Source organism: Plecotus auritus (genome assembly GCF_963455305.1).
Source record: "Plecotus auritus genome assembly, chromosome: 12".
Classification (NCBI taxonomy): domain Eukaryota; kingdom Metazoa; phylum Chordata; class Mammalia; order Chiroptera; family Vespertilionidae; genus Plecotus; species Plecotus auritus.
Window position 1 is genome coordinate 36530861 of NC_137778.1, and position 20702 is coordinate 36551562.

Sequence of the window (20702 nt, forward strand, 5' to 3'; positions counted from 1 at the left end):
ATTATAAAGGAGAATTTTTTAAATCATTTTTAAAAAAAATAAATAAAATTGTCCCCGTTCCTTTACCACTCCACGTCATCCTCCCGACCTTGTTTTTTATCATGGCTTTTATCATCAGCTGATGTGCTAGAATCCAAGTTCCATGAGAGCAGCAACTGTCTGTATTGTTTTCTATCTCCAGTGCTTTTAAACAGTATTCGATGTAAGTATTTGTTGAATAAATGGGCAAATAACAATTATAGGGTGGCTTACTCCATTCCAGGCATATTGCTAAGAACTTAGTTTACATCTTATTTCATCTTTGTATCATTATTTAATTGCCATTTTACATATGAGAACACTAAGGCTATTTGCTGATGGGGAACATTAGGGAAGGAGCAGGTTTAGATGAGTCATTAAAAGTCCAGTTTTTGCCGAAACCGGTTTGGCTCAGTGGATAGAGCGTCGGCCTGCGGATTGAAGGGTCCTAGGTTCGATTCCGGTCAAGGGCATGTACCTTGGTTGCGGGCACATCCCCAGTAGGGGGTGTGCAGGAGGCAGCTGATCGATGTTTCTCTCTCATCGATGTTTCTAACTCTCTATCCTTCTCCCTTCCTCTCTGTAAAAAATCAATAAAATACATTTTTTTAAAAAAGTTCAGTTTTCAATATTGAGGTATCTATCGGACATCCACTACTTATCAGACATACAACTGGAGATACCAAGTAGGCTTTTACATACATGTATTTGGGATTCAGAGGAAATATTTAACCTAGAAACATACATTTAGAAGTTGCTATTTGAAAGCCCATGCGAAAGAGCTAGAGGCATTGTGAAGGGGAAAAGTACTGTTTGTATATGAAAGGAAAAGGAGGAGTCGAGGGTGAATCTGAGGCTTGAGCCTGGATCCTGGAAGGCAATGCATTAGAGTATGCGGTACTGTTACAAATCACCTGACGTGGCAGTCGGGCAGCTTCTCACTGTGCTAGACGAGATGACTCCAGAGAATGTCTTTGTTTTGAGTCTCAGTTTCCTCATCTGTGAAAGAGGAATAAATAATACCTACCTCATCTTACTTTTACATTTGTAAAAGCACAGTACAGTGCTGGACATATCTTAAGCACTCAATAAATTATTATTTATTATGGGATAATCATGATGCTATATGAAATGGGCAAGTTGAAAGAGAAACTGATTTTGGTGGTGAAATACAATGAATATGGTTCAGAACATGTATCATTTATTTATTCAATTCATATTCTACCAATTTCCTGAAAGGACCTTATATGGTGACTTTTAGACAAATGGGATTTAAGTGCTAATGGGACAGCCAAATGATGGTCACCCATAGGAAGTCCGAAAATGTAGAAGGTGGATTTTCGTGAAATACCAGGGATGGAGATCTAAGGTTCAGAATTATCAACATGGAGAGCCAGCTCAATATCTGCGTGCCAGTTAGCTGCTTAAGGAAGTGATGGTGCTCAGGAAGAGGAACAAAATGCAAGAAAAAAATGTTGGTCCTAAAGGTGGGAGAGGAATCAGGAAATCAAGAAAGCATATAGTTGCGGGAGACCCAAGGACTGAGGAGGAGGTTTGCACAAATACAACATCGAATTTAAAGAAGTCTAACAATAGAAGAGCAGATGAACTTTGTCTGGTTCTCACTGGGGCCTTAGAAAGAGCAGTTCCAGTGAAATCATAGATGTGCAAGCCAGGCTTTGCATACCAAACATGTAATGGGAGTGTTTGCATGGCAACTAATTGAAGCTAAGAATGTAAGCCGTTTGCTTTTGCAGGCCATGGAGAGTACAAGAAAGCTAAGAATGAGTATTCCTGTGTTCATTCTCCTTCCTTTAACCTATGATTTCCTAGGCATCAGTTTTATAACTAGACGCAGTGTTCTCATAAACACAAAATTTAGAGGACTTTTCTTTTCTTTTTCTCTTTCATTTTGCATCAGATGTGACACTCAACTCTCTGGTGTCCGAAGCATTTGTCAGGTTTTTTGTGGAGCTGGTGGGACATTACTCTCTGAACATGACTGTCACTGAGCGTGGGGAGCGTGTATTCCTAAGGGAGCCATTCCGTAAATCTCACACCTCCCGCAGCGTTCGCCACTTCCTGGATCTCTTCATGGAAACTCAGATGTTTGCAGGATTCATCCAGGACCGAGAGCTTCGGAAAAGTGGGGTGAAAGGTTGGTTTCCTCATGAAGTTCTCCCTCCCTATTTAGTGAACACTTGGAAGGTTTGAAAATAATATAAACAAAAAAATAGCATAAAGCTACAAGGCTCAAAATCTGAGTTGTTTATTATGGGAAATATTTTTTGTAATATTGTTTTAACTATGAAGATACATAGTAGTGAACACAGAGTTTTATTTAACTGATTTTCAGTCTTGAGCGTTGGACAATTTCACCATGAGTTTTCCTTGTAGGTTTGTTTGAGGTCCGGGCCTTCCAGTATTTGGAAACAATTCCTGAGTCTGAACCCAGTGGGGTGAACAGAATTTTGCGGAGTCTTGGTGAGTTGCCATATCTTCCTATTAGAAAAATGAGGCTGCGAAAAGCTTTTGCAATAAGCATGCCTCATTGCAAAAGCTTTACAACCAGATCAATGATATAACACAAGTAGGCTGACCAGAAACCATGACCCCTAATTCCAAAGTGTTTTGGAGCAAAAGAAGTCTCTTTCTCAGAGGTTGGGATTCTCCATCAGAGTTGTCCATGGGACCATTTTCCTCAGATGATGCTCCCTTATGATGTAAGAATTTGCATGTCACAATTATTACTCTTTTCTAGGTCACATCCCTGGGGGAATCTTATAAAAACTAGACTTTCCCCCCAAAAAATATAGTTAGAACATACAAACATTTTGCATATCATTTTAGGGTGTTCATGAACCCCCCTAAAGTCCATCCATGGACTCCAGTTTAAAAACACCTGGCTTAGAGGACATCTGAAACAACAGAGGATGTCCTGCAAGTCTCTAATTTTACACATCATAAAGAAACATGTCCCCGGCCGGCATGACTCAGTGGTTGAGCATCGACCTGTGAACCTGGAGGTCATGGTTCGATTCCCGGTCAGGGTACATGCCCACGTTGTGGGCTCAAACCCAAGTGGGGGGCGTGCAGGAGGCAGCCAATCAATGATTCTCTCTCATTATTGATGTTTCTATCTCTCTCCTCTCCCTTCCTCTCTGAAATCAATAAAAAAATATTTTTAAAAAAGAAACATGGTAGTTTATGATTGTTCAATTATAGTTAACTTTTAAGTTTTCAGTATGATATAGAACAGTGGTGTACTAGCCCAAAACAATGAAGAACTTACAGTCTATGATATTTACACTCATCTTTGAAATACATACTCCTAATTAAAAATTAGGCCCTGTCCTTAACTAGCTGAGAGACCATGGACAAATTATGCCTTGGGCTGTTGTTTCATCTTTATACCATGGGGTTAGATTAGATCAGTGGTTCTCAGCTCTGACTACAATATTATAATCTCTGGGGCGCAGGCCAGTGATTTTAACCTACAGGCAGGGTTGAAAACCACTGGATTAGATGATGTCTGCGTTCTCTTCTGCCTCTACAATTAGACCCTTGCGGGTGGTGGTTAATCACATCAACTGTTAGCTTGATATAACAGCTTACTCCAGGGCTGTTCTGAATACTAGGTTGTTAATCCCTTGCCTCAAATAATGTACAATAAATAAAAATGAACTAATGAGAGCTCACTCTACTTTTTTCTCCCTGTAGGAAGTAAAATGAAATTTCTGCAGAAGAAATGAAATCTCCCACTGGCTGTCTCATCCTAAATAGGACAGAAAGTGCCAAAGAATATTTTTCCAAGAATCAGGATGCCCTGAAGTATTCTTCAAAACCCTTGGAAGCTGAAAAGGTTACAGAGTGGCCAGAGTCTTGGAGGAGGAGTCTCCTGCTGCTGCTTTGTAATCACTGGAGAACTGCCGGGAGTCATCTGGAACCAGTGCTCTCTTCACTCTGCCTCTGGCTGCTTTTAAGTGGCCTTTTCTCCTTGATTCTTGGGCTCATTCTTTGTGTTTTGTGCTTAGGCTATAAAGGCACTTGTCTTTTATCAGGGAAAGACTTGGTGTTGCATTTTTTAAAGAGCAGCTCAAAGAGGAGCACAGTGAGAGAAATGCTGAGTTCAAGGTACTAGGGAGGCATGACAGAAGTGGCTAACACTAGCCCTCCACACACGATTCTCATCACTGAAATACACGGCACCTTTAAACCTATGGGCTGTTCTTTGTCCAGTGTTCGGTCTAGGGCAGTGATCAGCAAACTCATTAGTCAACAGAGCGGCAAACTGGCTTTGTTGACTAATGAGTTTGCCAACCACTGGTCTAGGGGAATCTCCCTTATTGGAAGCCCTATTTATTAGTACTGTACTTGAGTACCTTGTAACAGTAGACATCTTGCAACTCCTCCCCCACTCTGTGTGGCACTGGAGTAGCATGTCCCTCATGTGTCAACGTGAAACTTGTTGGAATTATAACTAATAGGAAATGTCCTTCCAAGGGCATGAGAACTCCTTTTATTTTACTTTTTTAGTGTCTACCCCATGCCATGCACTGTGGTACATGTATGTATGTCATCTTAGTCTTCAAATCAACTTTCGGAGATATTTGCATCTCCATTCTACTAGTGAAGAATCTGGAATTCAAAGGAGTTAAATAACTTGCCCAAAGTTATACAACAGAGCCAGGACTGAAGCAAAAACTGTTAGTTGGTGAACACAGATAAAGTTGGTCAGTCCTGAGATGGAAATTTGAGCTCTATGGGATTGTAGCTATTGAAAAAGTTTTCTTTTAAGCTGAAGTGTACCAGAGCCAACTCAGCTCTGAGGATAAGGGACTTCAAACTACAGATGTCTAGATGAGACTCTTTTTCAGTTCTCCTAGGATTGTTGGAATTTTTGCTCTAATTAAATTGGAGTCATGAATATGAACATTTCCTGGGACAACACCACATAATCACCCCAACCTTTAAGGTCTAAAGCCTCAGTAGTGATTGGAAAGAGGAACTTGTCAGTGAGGGTGCAGTTTTCTTTGGTGTTACTGCAAATGTCAGTTTTCTTCAGCTCCTGATGATGGTTTCAACTGGCATAAAAATATTTATTCACGCTTAATAAAACCTTACAAGGTATATGAGGATACAGTTTATTGACTTGTACAGTATTGTCAGTTCATCCATTCAGGTATGCATGGATGAATTGAAGCAGACACCAGGTAACGGGTGCTACATAATTACTATAGATGTGGGTCCAGCAAATAGAACTGAGCCTATGTCTTTTTAAAAATGTTTATTAAGCAGCTTACCCCAGTGGGGCTTTTATCAGATATCTCTCCATTTGGTCTCTTCTGACAAACCCAAGGGAACAATCAGTAACTGGGAATTGTTTATAAAATGGGGGTAGGAGGTATTATTGTGGTGGATCCTGGCCATCCCTCTGTGAGGAGACCTTTGCTTTGGGGATGGGGGTCGTATTTTATCCCTGTAAACTGGAGCTGCTTCCTTTTCTTAGGTCTGTTTTATTTTGTTTTTGTAAAGTTTTATGAATTCTGGACATGTTTGTAAAAGAATTGTTCAAGATGTGTATAAAATGTTGTTTACAGTTCTTCTAATGAATAAATACAAAAATTCCATGGGTCTCTTGGAGAATTTTAAGTAAAATTGCTTAAAATGTAAAGATCTTTTATTTCACTTAAATCTATAGCTAGCGCATTTATCTAACAGGTTAAAAGGTATCCGGTATCACTTTTTCAGATATGATTCTATATATAGAAAACCCTAAAGACTCCACCAAAAAACTATTAGAAACAACGAATGAAGTTGCAGGATATAAAAATCATATACTAAAACCCACTGCATAAATGATGATCTGACTATCCGGGCTTAATTACCGTGGCCAACATTTCAGTCACTTGACAGACAAAAAGCTTGGATTTAGATTGCACACAGGGCAGGATATATTCTATTACCCGGTGTCCTAACAACAAAACGATGATTGGATTTTATAAACGCCCTGAAGGCAAAATGACAAGATTTTTAAAAGCTGGGGTTGGGGAGCAGTTACCAACCGCGCCCTGGTGTAGATCAGGTTCCTTTTGGTAGGCAGACCATGAAAGCTGGGGACTGGCGCCCACGCCTAGAATCTGTGAAAAAACTGCACTTATCCAAAGCGCGGAATCTTAGGGCGCCGAGAACGAAGAGTGGGAGTACAGCATGGAAGTGCAAGGGGAGAGGAGTTTACGGGGAGGTGGAAGGTTAGAGGAGTAAGCCGAGGTGGGAAACCAGTCTCTCTCTCCCCGCGCCAAATCCTGCAGCCAGTCCCACACAGAAGTTCTAAGGATTCCCCTCACAGACAGCGTCCTGGAGGCAAGCAAACGTCTCACTCCTCCACAAATTGCTGCCAGACGGAAACATAAAAGTGTTGCAGGCCGGGACAGGAAATTGAGACGGTCCACTGTATGGGCAACTACATGACGTCACATCCGGTCGAAACAAAACAACAGGGCGGAGCGCGCCTTCAGAATTAACAACTGAGCATGCGCACGTGACGTCAATCGTGGGCGGCGGGCGCAGGCGTATGGAAATAGGCCTGAGCCTGCGCAGATTCAGAAAACGCAGGTGAATTTAAGGATGGCGGGCACCGGTTTGGTGGCTGGAGAGGCTGTGGTGGACGCGCTGCCGTATTTTGACCAAGGTTATGAAGCGCCTGGAGTGCGGGAAGCGGTGAGTTTGGGTGTCTATGTAGGAGGCTCCGCGCTCGCTGGCCCTTGGAGCTGGAAGCAGCAGCGTACAATTTGCTTCCCCAACGCTGGCCCCCATTCTCGTTCTTAGGCTGCGGCACTGGTGGAGGAGGAAACTCGCAGATACCGACCTACTAAGAACTACCTGAGCTACCTGACAGCCCCGGATTATTCCGCTTTTGAAGTAAGTGTGATGTCGTGAGCCCGGCATAGGAATCAGGATTCCCGCGAATCTTTAGTTTGGGTTGAGAGCCTTACCGCGTTAAAGTGAATTCTAAATTCCGGCTTTTAAGTATTGTTTGCTTAACTTGCTGCATAGGTGTTATCAGTCCATTGAAAACAGCTGGATAGGCCCTAGCCGGTTTTGCTCAATGGATAGACCGTTGGCCTGCGGACCAAGGGTCCCGGTTGGATTCTGGTCAAGGGCACGTACCTCGGTTGCAGGCCCGGGCCCTGGTCGGAGGGGCATGGAGGCAACCAACCGATGTGTTTCTCTCACATCGATGTTTCTGTCTTTTCCTCACTTCCACTCTTGCAGAAAAATCAATGGAAAACTATTCTCGGGTGAGGATTTTTTTAAAAACAGCTAGATAGATAAGCCTTCTGCTCTGGGGTTCTTATTCTGAGACCCACAGACTTTCTGAAGCTCCGAAAATTACCTAACAGTGCAAAAAATTAGTGTGTGCGTGTTTCTGAGATTCCTTGTGTTAATTCTCAGCGGGGTCCTCCGCTCTCTGAGGTCCACTCTAAAGTGATCTAGGGTTTTTAAATACAGATAAGCCTAATGACCTAAGCTCCTGAGAACCACTGGATGGTAGTAGCCTTTGTATAAAGCCTGGAGGTTTACAGAATGTGAATGAGGGGACCAACCATATCTACGTAATATACCATTTACATATTTTGTCTGTACACCCAAAATCTTTAGGGTGTAATGAGCAAAATTAAATGTAAACTATTACTTTTAAATTAATGGATTCTGTTAAGCATTTTAATACATGCATGTTTGGGGTTTTTCCCCGTTATAGGTAACCATTTATTTATAAAAGAATTCTATCATTAAAATGCAGTATTTATATTGAAGTAACTTGAAAAAAATATTGACTGTTTTACTAGTAAGTAGGAGAGAGATTTTCCCATGATACGCTATTTTCCCATCCTTTTTCTAAATATTGTTATCCAAATATACATATTACCACATCAAGAATTAAGTACAGTAATGCTTTCTTAGTAATTGACTTTTGAAAGTTTCAGAGATTGCATTCAATTACAGACTTATACTCGAACCAGTTTTTTTAGCTCTCTAAAATACAAATATGCTTCTTAGCTTTATAATTAGTATTCTGATTATTTAATCTTTTTTAATAATAGGAGCTGGTAGTGTACTGGGCTCACTCGCTGTCCTAAAAATAGCCCTGTGAACTATATGATTATGTTTATTATCCCTAATTTTTTAGATGGGAAAACTGTAGCTTAGAGAGGCTAATTTGCTCAAGACCTTAACCACTCTCAAATTGGCTTTGAAACTGCCCTTTGTGGATTCATTTAACAGCTATTCGTGAAGGTTTCTTCTATGCCAGGTAAAGGGGCACAGGATAGGTAAGGTCCATACTCAAGGAGGTTATATTCTGGAGTGTGAGGACAGACAAGTCAGAAAATACTAGATTATTGATAAAGCTACTCAAAGAATTAAAGTAGTTATGTCTTCTTCACCACCATATCTTTATCACTTAGATTACTGCCTGGTACACAATAGGCACCTGAATATTTAAAGAGCTTCTAAGGCAGTTTTATTCAGTGAATGCTTACTAGTGCCAGATATGCCTAATGTTTTTTCATAAATTAGCTCCATGAGAGTTGGCTCAGTCTTTGCAGCGAGTTGAATTCAAACTCCAGATCTCTCACTGGCCATGTGAGTTAGGTAAGAGTTCCTACGTTAATGGTTCAAGATTGCTTGCTTCATTTTTATAGCTTCTCTCTTACCTAATTGTTGGTTGTTATCCTTGTCTGTCACTGCATATTCTCTAGCTAGAATACCCTGGTTTTTTGCAAGAAACTAGGTAACTATATTTTCTTAGAGCTTTGTATAACTCAGCAGTAGTAAGAAAGAAAAAAAAAAAGGTTTTCTCTAATAAGAAATGCTTAATGCAAAACTTGTAAACCAGGAATGTGGGCTTCTGGCAGGCTTACACCCCACCCCAACCCCCCAGGCCTAATTGTTGAGAAAGTTGCAACCTTCAAAAATGGAATTACATGGGATAACCAAATATTTCACTTGCCCAGTTCTTTATATTCAGGGCTGGAAATGTGCAGAACAAATGGAATAGGATATTGATCAAAACATTGGACCCAAAGAAACAGTTATACTACAGTTTTTTGGAAGATAGTAAAATTGTTGGACCAGATAGCAGAAACCAGTTTTGTTTTGTTTTCCCATTCCCCGCTTCATTCTTGGTAAAGAGTAAAGCGTAAAAATAGCAGCCAGGACCAAAAAAGAAACTATAAACTTAGGTTCATAGCCTTACAGCAAATCATGTTATGTCCAAGCCCTCTAATCCCCACCCCCAATGAGGTATAAGTATTTTAGTAGATTAGATTCATTATTTGTTTGGTGGCTGTTAATTTTAACTTGTTGGTATGGCTTTGAAAACAATTCTTTCTCTCATTTCTACATCAGACAGACATAATGAGAAATGAATTTGAAAGACTGGCTGCTCGACAACCAATTGAATTGCTCAGTATGAAACGGTAAGTCCTATTTCTGTAGTCGGCTGGGTTCAAATCATTCTTTACTTTAATCTTAATTTTTTTGTAAAACTACTATAGCCATGTTAAAACAAATACTGGAAGGGGAAAATCCTTGTCTGTTTATATATTTGTTTTTCCATATAGTAGTAGTTCATATAATCTTGTGTTAATGTTCGAAGATATTCCCTTTTTTTAATCCTCACCTGGGGGTATGTTTTTATTGATTTGAGAGAGAGGAAGGGAGAGGGAGAAAGAAACATTGATCAGTTGCCTCCCGTAAGCACCCCAACCAGGGATGGAACCCACAATCCAGGTATGTGCCCTGACTACCTTCTGGTGTATGGGAAGATGCTCCAACCAACTTGTAATGACCCATAAGCAGTAGGTTGTGAAGTAAATTCAGTAAGGAACCACAGCACTTTGTAAGGAAGTAGGATAGAAAATGTCAGAATGCATTGCATCTAAAGGTAAGTATTGCTTTGTGTAGTGGATCACAGTGTAAAATATTTCTTACTCTAGGTTATAGTCAGGTTTGAAAAATGCTACTTTTATAAAGTGTGGTTTATTTTTTCCTAAGGTTTTTTCTTTTTTAACAAGACGGTGTATTCTTTTTTTTTTTTTTTTTTAATATATTTTATTGATATTTCACAAAGAGGAAGGGAGCGGGATAGAGAGCTAGAAACATCGATGAGAGAGAGACATCGATCAGCTGCCTCCTGCACACCCCCCACTGGGGATGTGCCCGCAACCAAGGTACATGCCCTTGACCGGAATCGAACCCGGGACCCTTCAGTCCATAGGCCGACGCTCTATCCACTGAGCCAAACCGGTTTTGGCAAGAATTGCAGTTTTTACACAGTATCTAGTAGTAACATTAAAATGGAAATGAAAACTTCGTTTGTAGTAACTCATTAGTAGTAAGCTGAGATTTATGAAAAGTATTTGCTGGCTCTATTGGCAGTGTTACAAGACTGGGCAGTGTGAAGAGAACAGAGTGAGGTCCAGTTTTTTTCTCTAGAGGGGTGTGGGTATGTGGGTGGAAGGTGGATGGATCGTAGGTGTGTCTTACAAAAATGATAGCATGGTTTTTTGTGTCCTTTTTTCCCTTACTACATTACAAACATCTTAATGTTTTAAGTGTACGTCAGTAACATCATTTAATGTCTAATATAGCAATCCTTTATATGAATGTACCATAGATTAGTGAATCTGTTCACATTGATGGGAACAATTTTTTGTAACTGTATATAATATTGCTTACTCTGTAAATTGATTGCTTCTTAGGGTAAGTAGGTTTTTTATTAGTGTAAGGTCTGCATCTTCAGTCTTCTGTAGTTTTTACAGTGTGCATAGGAACATGAGGCATTCTGTTGGGAAGAGAAATCAAGGTTTGGGGGACTATGTAGTTATATTGTTGTTTAATTTCAGATATGAACTTCCAGCCCCTTCCTCGGGTCAGAAAAATGACATTACTGCATGGCAAGAATGTGTAAACAATTCTATGGCCCAGTTGGAGCATCAAGCGGTTCGAATTGAGAATCTAGAACTAATGTCACAGCATGGATGCAATGCCTGGAAAGTATATAATGAGTAAGAAATTGCATGTTGTTTTTTAAAAACCCATTCCACCCGCAGCTTTGGTTTTGTGTTTGTGTTTGTGTGTGTGTGTGTTAATGTAGGACGTAGGGTAGAGGAACTGGGATAAAAATAGTAGAGCTGAGCCCTAGCCAGTTGTTCAGTGATTAGAGCAATGGCCCTGGGACTGAAGGGTTGTGGATTTGATTCTATCAAGGGCAAGTACCTTAATTGCAGACTCGATCCCTGGGCCTGGTCAGGGCGCATGCAGGAGGCAACCAATCGATGTGACTCTTTCACATCTATCAGACCCACCTCAGAGTTTGTGTACATAAACCTAACTACCACATTTATTGTATAATATTATAATAAAATAAGTTCTGAGGTCTGATTTACAAATCACAACTTAGTAGAATGTAATCCTTAACAGGAATTGTTTACAGTTGATTTCTTGTTGGTTGCATGTTATGTTCTATAAAAGTGATCTTGAATACTAAATAAGCAAATAGTGTAACATTTCTCCTGGGGAAAATATATACACATGTACATATAAATAACTCATCCTGGGAGATTGTATTTTCTTTACTTTTTAAAAGAGAAAACAAAGTTCAGAGTATTGAGTAACTTGCCAGACTTGGAAGTTAGACTCCATCCTTCGATCATCTCTGTATGAGGCCTGACACAAGCAGGCAGAGCCTCTTCTTATTCCACTTCAGCTGGGAACACGTGCGTCCACTGCTCAGATTTTTACTGCTCTGAGAATGTCTGCCGAATGATCTAGAACATTGCAAGTATTGATTTTGAGGTTACAAATGAATCTGATTGGGTAGAAAAATTCATAAATACAGAATCTGCAAAAATAAGAATTGACTAAATAGAGAACACCGGAAGCAAAGTGCCCGCAACCCGGGCATGATCAGAATCGAACCTGGGACCCTTCGGTCCGCAGGCCAACACTCTATCCACTGAGCCAAACCAGCTAGGGCAATATTAACTATTTTTAAAAATATATATATTTTATTGATTTTTTACAGAGAGGAAGGGAGAGGGGTAGAGAGTTAGAAACATTGATGAGAGAGAAACATCAATCAGCTGCCTCCTGCACACCTCCAACTCGATGTGCCTGCAACCAAGGTACATGCCCTTGACCGGAATCGAACGTGGGACCCTTGAGTCCGCAGGCTGACACTCTATCCACTGAGCCAAACCAGCTAGGGCAATATTAACTATTTTTATGCAGAAAAATATGACCCTGTATCAGCTAGATCACTTTTAATTGGTTCTATTAGATTTTGATGTACCTCAATCAGATTTTTCTCATTTTCTTCCTTAGAAATCTAGTGCATATGATTGAACATGCACAGAAAGAGCTCCAGAAGTTAAGGTAAAATTTTTTCTCTTTATTTCAGAATTAAGTTTAGGTAAATCCCTAATTCATAGGGGGAGAAGAAAAAGGAACCAATGGATTATAGTCATATGAGAGTAAGCATTTGACGATCTACTCTTTGTCCAGCATCCAGTGTTGGGTGTACCCCACCTGGGTGGAGAAGAAATAGACCTGCGGTCTGCAAACATCTCTACCAGCTCACTTGCAATTTACAAGTCTGCAGACATTGAAAAGGAACTTTTAGAAGGGGGAAAAGTTGCAGAATAGGATGCATATTCTGATTTATGTAAAAATAATCTCACACATGTGCATGCACACATATAGGAAAGAGTCCGAAGGACATCTACCAAAACTAACCAGTTCTCGGGGAGGAGGGAGAAGCACATGGGAGGAGGACTTTCAGTTTCTAGCCTGCATATGTGGTATGCTTAATTTTTTCACAATAGGCATGTTTTATGAAATTTAATTGAAAAATAATTAGAAGAAAGTTAATTTCTGGAATAAGTCTGATTTCATATATCTTTTATCAAGGAATTAAAGATATATTGACTAGGTTTTTTTCTGTTGATTTTAGTCAACAGAAAATGTTAAAATGTAGGTGGGTTTTATAAATAATTTTTTTACAGGAAACATATTCAAGATTTAAACTGGCAGCGAAAGAACATGCAACTCACAGCTGGATCTAAATTAAGAGAAATGGAGTCAAAGTGAGTACCTACAATTCCATCATGTGTTAAATTGCTTAGCAAACTTAAGGTCAAGATTCAGTAGTCTGATTCAAACAGTATTTCAGTGGGATGGATGCCGCAGGTGTGAAAGCAGTGCTGTCTTCTGAACCCTGCTCTCTGCCTTGCCTCTTCCTGAAGCATGGGCTTAGAAGACATTGGATGAGGGAAACCACAACCTGCACCGCTGTCCGTACTGGCTCTGTTCTTACAGTGCCCTGTTTTCAGTGCGGTGTTTCTTCTCTGAATGCAGTTCCACCCATTTTTAAAGGGGGAAAATTACCTATTTTTTAGCTTTCAGAAGGGAGTTTTAGTACTTTCTTGATATTTGTTTGTGTCTCAGTGCTTTCTATCCTTTGTTTATGTATTTTCTTTTTTCTTTTTTTTTTTGGTTTTTTATTTTTTTTATTTTTACTTCAGAGAGAAACATCAATGATGAGAGAGAGTCATTGATGGGCTGCCTCCTGCACCCTCCCCCCCTCCGCCCCACTGGGGATTGAGCCAGCAACCAAGGTATATGCCCTTGACCAGAATTGAACCCAGGACCCTTCAGTCCACAGGCCGACCCTCTATCCATTGAGCCAAACCAGCTAGGACTGTATTTTCTTTTTTGAATGTTCTTCATATAAACAAATAAGTTTATATACAAATTCCTAAATATAATAGTGAATTTTTGTATTATTTTTTCTTGGCTGTTTTTCTACCTTCCCTCCCTCCGTCACATACATTACTCTCCTTGTTTCACCTTCCCCTCCACCTTCATGTACTCCATGTTTCTTATTAGGCATCTTTTCATATTTTTTCCAAGCTAACATAACCCAAACATACATGTGTGTTTCTTTTCGTTTGTCTTTAGAGATTTTTTTCTAGGGGAAGGCTCCTTGAATCGCTGGAACTCTTATCAACTCTAGAAATTTCTCCACTGTGTTTAACTAATGCCTCTGCCCTATTCCTCTCTCCTTTTCAGTTAATCACTTAAAATACTATCTTCTCTCACTCTTTCTTATCTCTTCAGTTCTTTTGAAATAATTAAAATTCACATGCAGTTGTAAGAAATAATGCATCCTAACCAGTGTTGTTCAGTGGTTGAGCATCAGCCTATGAGCCAGGAGGTCACAGTTCAATTCCTGGTCAGGGCACATGCCCGGATTGTGGGCTCAATCCTCAGTGGGGGACATGCAGGAAGCAGCTGATCAATGATTCTCTCATCATTGATGTTTCTATCTCTCCCCTTCCCTTCCTCTCTAAAATCAATAAAAACATTAAAAAGAAAAGTTAAAAGTGAAGATTAATGTTACAGCCTTGGCTGAAAATGTATATCTGATAAAATCTAAGGGAAATTTTACAATGAATAATTTTTTCTTTATTTTTCTATTCTAGTTGGGTATCCCTGGTCAGTAAGAATTATGAGATTGAAAGGACTATTGTACAGTTAGAAAATGAAGTATTTCAAATGAAGCAGCAACTTGGAGAGGCCAACAAAGAAAACATCCGACAGGACTTCTGAAGAGACAACCCGGTGGGTCGGAAGGAAGGCAGGTCGGGCTTTCACAGGAGACCAGGCACTGCTCTGGGAAGGTCAGCAGCTTCTTAACGAAATCATCAGTTGTGTTTAGAAACCATAAAAAGCGGACTGTGATCTTCTATTTGTACATTAGCAAAATAAAAAGTTTCAGCTTGGTATTTTTTTACCATAAAAAAAATCTTCAGGCTTTCAAAATAAGTATGATTTTAGAATATGTCATAGAATTAATTTTGAGCCACTTGGACCATATTTTGTATCCCAGAGATCTTTAATGAAAGTTTTCAACATATACAAGAAGTTGGAGACTTTTAGTTTATATATTTTTCAAATAAAGAGAGAGTTCTATACAAATTCTTGATTCAATCTTAAGAAACACAGTGGTGCCCTGGCCGGTGTGGCTCAGATGGTTGAGTGTCGTCTTGGGCACCAAAGCGTCGCTGGTTCCATTCCCAGTCAGGGCCCATGACTGGGTTGCAGCTTCGGTCCCAGGTCGGGATACATATGGGAGGCAGCCGATAGATGTTTCTGTCTCTCCCTCTCCTTCCCTCTCTCAAATCAATAAAAACATTTTAAAGAAAAGAAAGACAGTGACTCCATGTATGTCATCTGTTTTTCTTAGCATAGGTAACAGTTACATAAAGCTTAATATGTGCTGAGCATTGTTCTAAGTGCTTTAGGCAGAACTAAACTTACACGAATAAAGTAATTATTTGATCCTCAAAAACCTTAGACAGTAGGTACTGTTGTTCCCGTACACAGACTTGTAACAGGTGCTGAGTTAACTTGCCGAAGGTTTATCGCTAGAAAGTGCCATCCAGGTTTTGAACCCCAGTCTAGCACCAGAGTTGTATTCTTACCTAGTCTACTTGTGAGGATTTGAAAATACAAGAGTCCTGCCCAATTCAGAAAAAATACTTGCAACATATCAAAGGATAGTCTTCATGTATAAAGACCTTCACAAGTCAGTGCTACTTATTTCTTTTTAACATTTTTTAAGATATTTTGAGCATCAAATGTAATCTTTTGATTTTTTAAAAATGTATTTTTATTGATTTCAGAGAAGGGAGAGAGAGAAACATCAAGTGTAAGAGAGAATCATTGATCGCCTGCCTTCTGCACGCCCCCTACTGGGGATTGAGCCTGCAACCCATGCATGTGCCCCTGACCAGAATCGAACCCCAGACCCTTCAGGCTGCAGGCCGGTGCTCTATCCAATGAGCCAATCCAGCGAGGGCATCTTTTGATGCTTTTTAAAAAATTTTATTATTGCCCATGTAATGTTAATTCCACTGTTGCCTAGTCCAATTTGCTGTATCTTCTACTTGGCCCAAAGAAAATTTATGTTCTTCCCTTTGACTGAAAGACCAGATTTCAGGTCATCTTTGCCCCTGTCTGTTTCTGGTGATACTCACTCGAGTCCTTTGTTGTACTGTTTGCTAGTAAATCGCAGTCTCCTGTAGTGACCACCTTAAAAAGCTGGCGTATTTCCTTGGCCGAGATGAGTTTGGTGAGCTGGGTTTAGGGTGTACTACTCCATAGAAAGCAGTAGTTCTGGTAAACAACATATGACTAAGACTGGTCATTCTTTGTGTTTGTTTTTTTGGGTGTTTTTTTTTAATCTTTTAAAAAATATATATTTTATTGATTTTTTACAGAGAGGAAGGGAGAAGGGATAGAGAGTGAGAAACATGGATCAGCTGCCTCCTGCACTCCCCCCACTGGGCATGTGCCCACAACCACAGTACATGTCTTTGATTGGAATCGAACCCGGGACCCTTGAGTCCGCAGGCTGATGTTTATCCACTGAGCCAAACCAGTCAGGGCATTCTTTTGTGTTTTTTAAAAATTAATCTTGCTCATAAAATTTGGTCCCACTGAGAATCCTCTCTTGTTCATAACTACGTAGAGTTTGAGGATGGCCCCAACAAAGCTTAGAAAACGAAAATCTGTATGATACTGGATGAGCTATAGCAAGTTAACCAGCCCTACCATTGCCAATAAGTTGCCCCTTTTGCAAGTCACTTTGAGTTGAATTTTCTCACTTGCAACATAAGCTATTCTTTCTTAAGGCCCTCGAGTTAAAATACCCAGGTTGCTTTTTTCTGAAGAGATTTAACATGCAGCAAACACTTAATATTTATAATGTTTACCTCACAATGGATGATTTGGTTTGGGGTGTCCTCTCATCCTACAAGGAAAGCATTGGGCAAGGATAAGAGTAAAATAGTCCATCATAACCTGTCAACTTAGAAACTGAGCTTTCTAACCCATATGAAAAATTTTTCAGTTAAATCAAGTTCACTGGCATGTTTGTAATTTGTCTTCAATAATTTAATTATATTACCACTTGTAGTTTTTTAAAATTTATTTTTAGTTTTTATAATATATGTGTACTTTCTCTTTCTCTGCCCCTACTTCCCCTTCTCCCTTCCTTCCTTCTACCCTTCTGTTCCAATCCAATATTACTGCCACCCCAAACTTAGCAGAATAAACCAATAAGAAGCATTTATTATCCCTCACAGTTCTGGGGGTTTATTGTGCTCAGGTAGAGAAATCAGAGGAGTTCTTTTATAGGTTTTTTTTACAGATGGTGGCTGGGACTAGTGTCCTCTTAATGGAGTCTTCACTCCTTTCTCACACCTAGGCTGGGAAGACTCACACAAGTCACACAGTGTTACTTCTGCCTCACTGTATTAGAAGCAAGCCAGAGAGGCCAGCCCATATTCAAAAGGAGTATTAGATTCCACCTCAGATAGAAATAGTGTTGAAGAATTTATGGACATGTTTGGTTTTTTAAAACGTGGACATGTTTGTTTGTTTCTCAAATATATTGATTTTTTACGGAGAGGAATAGAGAGGGAAAGAGAGTTAGAAACATCAATGAGAGAGAAACAATGGATCAGCTGCCTCCTGCACACCCCCTACTGGGGATGTGCCCGCAACCAAGGTACATGCCCTTGACCAGAATCGAACCTGGGACCCCTCAGTCCGCAGGCTGACACTCTATCCAGTGAGGCAAACTGATTAGGGCGAAAACTTTCCAACAATTCAATCCTAAAGTCATTAGATGGGGCAGAGTAGAGAGTGGGCCCTAAATCCATTCCGATAGTGTCCTTGCAAGAAGAGGGGAAGAGACAGAAACACAGGAAAGACACACCAAGGGAAGAAGACCACATGAAAAAGGAGATTGGAACAATGAGTCTACAAGCTAAGGAACACTGGCAAGCACCTGAAGCTGGGACAGAGGCATGGAATCACTTCTTCCTAGAGCCTTAAGGAAGCATGGCCTTGCTGACACCTTGACGTCAGACCTCTAGCCTCCAGATCTGTGAGACAATAAAGTTCTGTTGTCTTAAGCCACACAGTTTGTGGTAGGTTGTTATTGCAGCCCTAGGAAACTGATACAGATGCATTATCAAAGGTGAGAGCCACTCAGTTCTGTATTTAAAAACAGATTATGTGAATGGATGCATACTCAGGCTGTGATCCAACCCTCCATCCCCTTCCCTCTGCCCTCTCAGCAGGAAATTGGAAGTCTCTTGGAGAATAACTAGCACAAGAGAAAAGACCTAAAATTCTTGAAATTGAGGGTTTCCCAATAAATGACCCAGCCAGATCACTCAGCAGTGAGGTTCAATCCATCATAACACGAAGAGCTTCTAATCTATGTTTTAGCTCCTCTTAAATATGAATAGGCAAGTTCTGGCTGGTTTGGTTCTGTGGATAGAGCATTAGCCTGTGGACTGAAGGGTCCCAGGTTCTATTCCAGTGAAGGGCACATGTCCGGGTTGCACCCTTGATCCCCAATAGGGTGCATGCAGGAGGCAGCCAATCAGTGACTCTCATCATTGATGTTTCTATCTCTCTCCCTTCCTCTCTAAAATCAATAAAAATATTGTTTTAAAAAAATACACGAACAGGCAATCGAGTGAGGATTACCAGACAGGTAGCTGAGACATCTTGATCATGAAAGGCAAGGAACAAAACAAATGGGAAACTGGAGAAAGCAGATGGTGCAAGAAGCAAATCTTTATTTTTTAAGAAATACATCCTCGCCCTAACTGGTTTGGCTTGGTGGATAGAGCGTCGGCCTGCAGACTGAAGGGTCCCAGGTTTGATTCTGGTCAAGGGCGTGTACCTTGGTTGCGGGCACATCCCCAGTGGGGGGTGTGCAGGAGGCAGCTGATCGATGTTTCTCTCTCATCGATGTTTCTAGCTCTCTATCCCTCTCCCTTCCTCTCTGTAAAAAATCAATAAAATATATTAAAAAAAAAAAATACATCCTCACCTTGGCTGGTGTGGCTTGGTTGGTTGGAGCATCATCTGTACACCAGAAGGTTGTGGGTTCGGTTCCCAGTCAGGGCACGTGCAGGAGGCAGTCGATCGATGTCTCTCTCTCTCTCTCTCTTTCTCTCTCTCTCAGATCAATTTTTAAAAAACGTTAAAAAGATTTTAAAAAGACCCCCAAGTTTCTTACCCCCTTCTGCCAGGTGAGGACAGAATGAGAAGAATGCTGTCCAGGTGACTGGATTTGAGTGATAATGCCCCAAAGTAAGATGGGAGTGGTGAGTCCCCAACAGAAGGAGGGGAGTTGTGCAGATAAAAGTAATGTATCTATTATACGTCAGATACGCTCTAGGTTAAGAGATAACCCCTTGGACTTGGCTGGCCCAGTATGATAAGCAGTTCACCCACCTACTCTCCATGATGTTTTTCTTTATAAAGTGTAATAGACATGTTACCTTTATTCTGATGTAACTTTAGTGGAGAATTGGGATGTTTTTACTAGTATATTACATACTTGAGGTGGGAAACAGTCATAAAACTCAACAGTTGTAGTGTTTTGTTGAGAGATCAAAGATAAGTAATTTGTTATTAACAGTAGGTCAGGATTTGAAGTTTTTAATAACTGTCTTTTTAAATATATTATACACATTCAAGATGATCCCTTTAATGACTATCTCACTTGGTTGGAATCTTAGGTCTTTTGAGAGGGAACGGGATAAACCCAGAGCGTACTGTCTCACTGACGTATGGTAGCAGAGACTACTTTGTGTCCCTCTAACATGTTATCCCCTTCTATAACGATAGAAGTTGTAGCTGGGCACTGGGCGGCTCGGCTGAAACTAATGTCCCCGTTTCCCATCCAATCAGACACCATGTGACTAGGTGTGTCCAGGGAGATAGGAACTGAAGTGATGTATGCAAGTTGCAAGTCATGCCCTTAATTTCCACATTTTACCAACCAGGACTCTTACCCCTGGATTTTGATGATTTATCCAGCAGCACACCATAAGTTACTGTCACGCTAACGTTAGAAGATAAGGTGGCACACAGACAAAGGAAAAGGATACTGTGCTGATAATGATGTGAACAACGTGCTTAGCATTTATTTTACTTAAATGATGAAACAGTCTTGTCTGTTCACAGTAGCAGAAAATTTACATTTTAATGATATCTGGATACAACAGAGCAATTTATTTTTAAAAACAGCAATTTATATTCATGAAATGAGATTTTATACAGTAAAAACCATTAATACCAACTGCAACGTTTTGTGTTACCTTAAGTTAAACTTTTTTCTCAAAACTGATTCTGCACCATCATAAAAAATGAATTACAAGAGAATGTCAAACCAATAGAAGATAATGGAATAAAATAATATTAATTTATATACAAGTTGCTACAGATAGAAATGCTTCTAAAATGGATATCAACATTTTGTGATAACTAAATTTTGTTCGTGTGAATACATAACCCGACTCTGCAGAACCTAGAAATGAAATGGGAGGTACCCCAAATGTCCCATTATATTTCACCAAGTGAAAAGAAGTGCCTTAAATACAAAAGAGAAGGAGGGGTGATAGTAACACTAATAACTAAAATTATATAGGTTTCAAGTATACAATTCTATAATACATCAACTGTATATTACATTGTGGAAAATAACTTTCTTAAACTGAATTCTGTTAGTGACCTTTTATGTTCAG

The 20702-nt window shown here is 40.0% G+C and overlaps 2 protein-coding genes across 4 annotated transcripts in view; both read left to right on the forward strand.

Annotated features, from left to right (window-relative positions):
• DENND2C (DENN domain containing 2C) overlaps nt 1-5671 on the forward strand; it is a 51800-nt gene extending 46129 nt beyond the window's left edge. Inside the window, exons 17-19 of the mRNA XM_080647606.1 lie at nt 1940-2176; nt 2416-2502; nt 3739-5671. Of these exons, the coding sequence (XP_080503732.1) occupies nt 1940-2176; nt 2416-2502; nt 3739-3770 (356 nt within the window). The 3' untranslated portion in view covers nt 3771-5671. The remainder of the gene's footprint in view (nt 1-1939; nt 2177-2415; nt 2503-3738) is intronic.
• Nucleotides 5672-6567: 896 nt separating this feature from the next.
• On the forward strand, nt 6568-18075 carry BCAS2 (BCAS2 pre-mRNA processing factor). 3 transcript variants are annotated; one of them, XR_013959489.1, is made up of 8 exons: nt 6568-6738; nt 6847-6939; nt 9430-9500; nt 10929-11090; nt 12409-12459; nt 13089-13169; nt 14568-14765; nt 17199-18075. XR_013959489.1 is itself a non-coding variant. In XM_080649162.1 (8 exons), the coding sequence occupies exons 1-7, from the start codon at nt 6646-6648 to the stop codon at nt 14692-14694; spliced, it is 678 nt and encodes a 225-aa protein (XP_080505288.1). In that variant the 5' UTR covers nt 6568-6645; the 3' UTR covers nt 14695-14706; nt 17199-18073. The 3 variants fall into 3 exon arrangements, 2 of the variants coding, with proteins under 2 accessions (XP_080505288.1, XP_080505287.1); XM_080649162.1 differs by having other exon boundaries at nt 14568-14706; nt 17199-18073; XM_080649161.1 differs by lacking the exon at nt 17199-18075 and having other exon boundaries at nt 14568-17093.
• The last annotated feature ends 2627 nt before the right edge of the window (nt 18076-20702 follow it).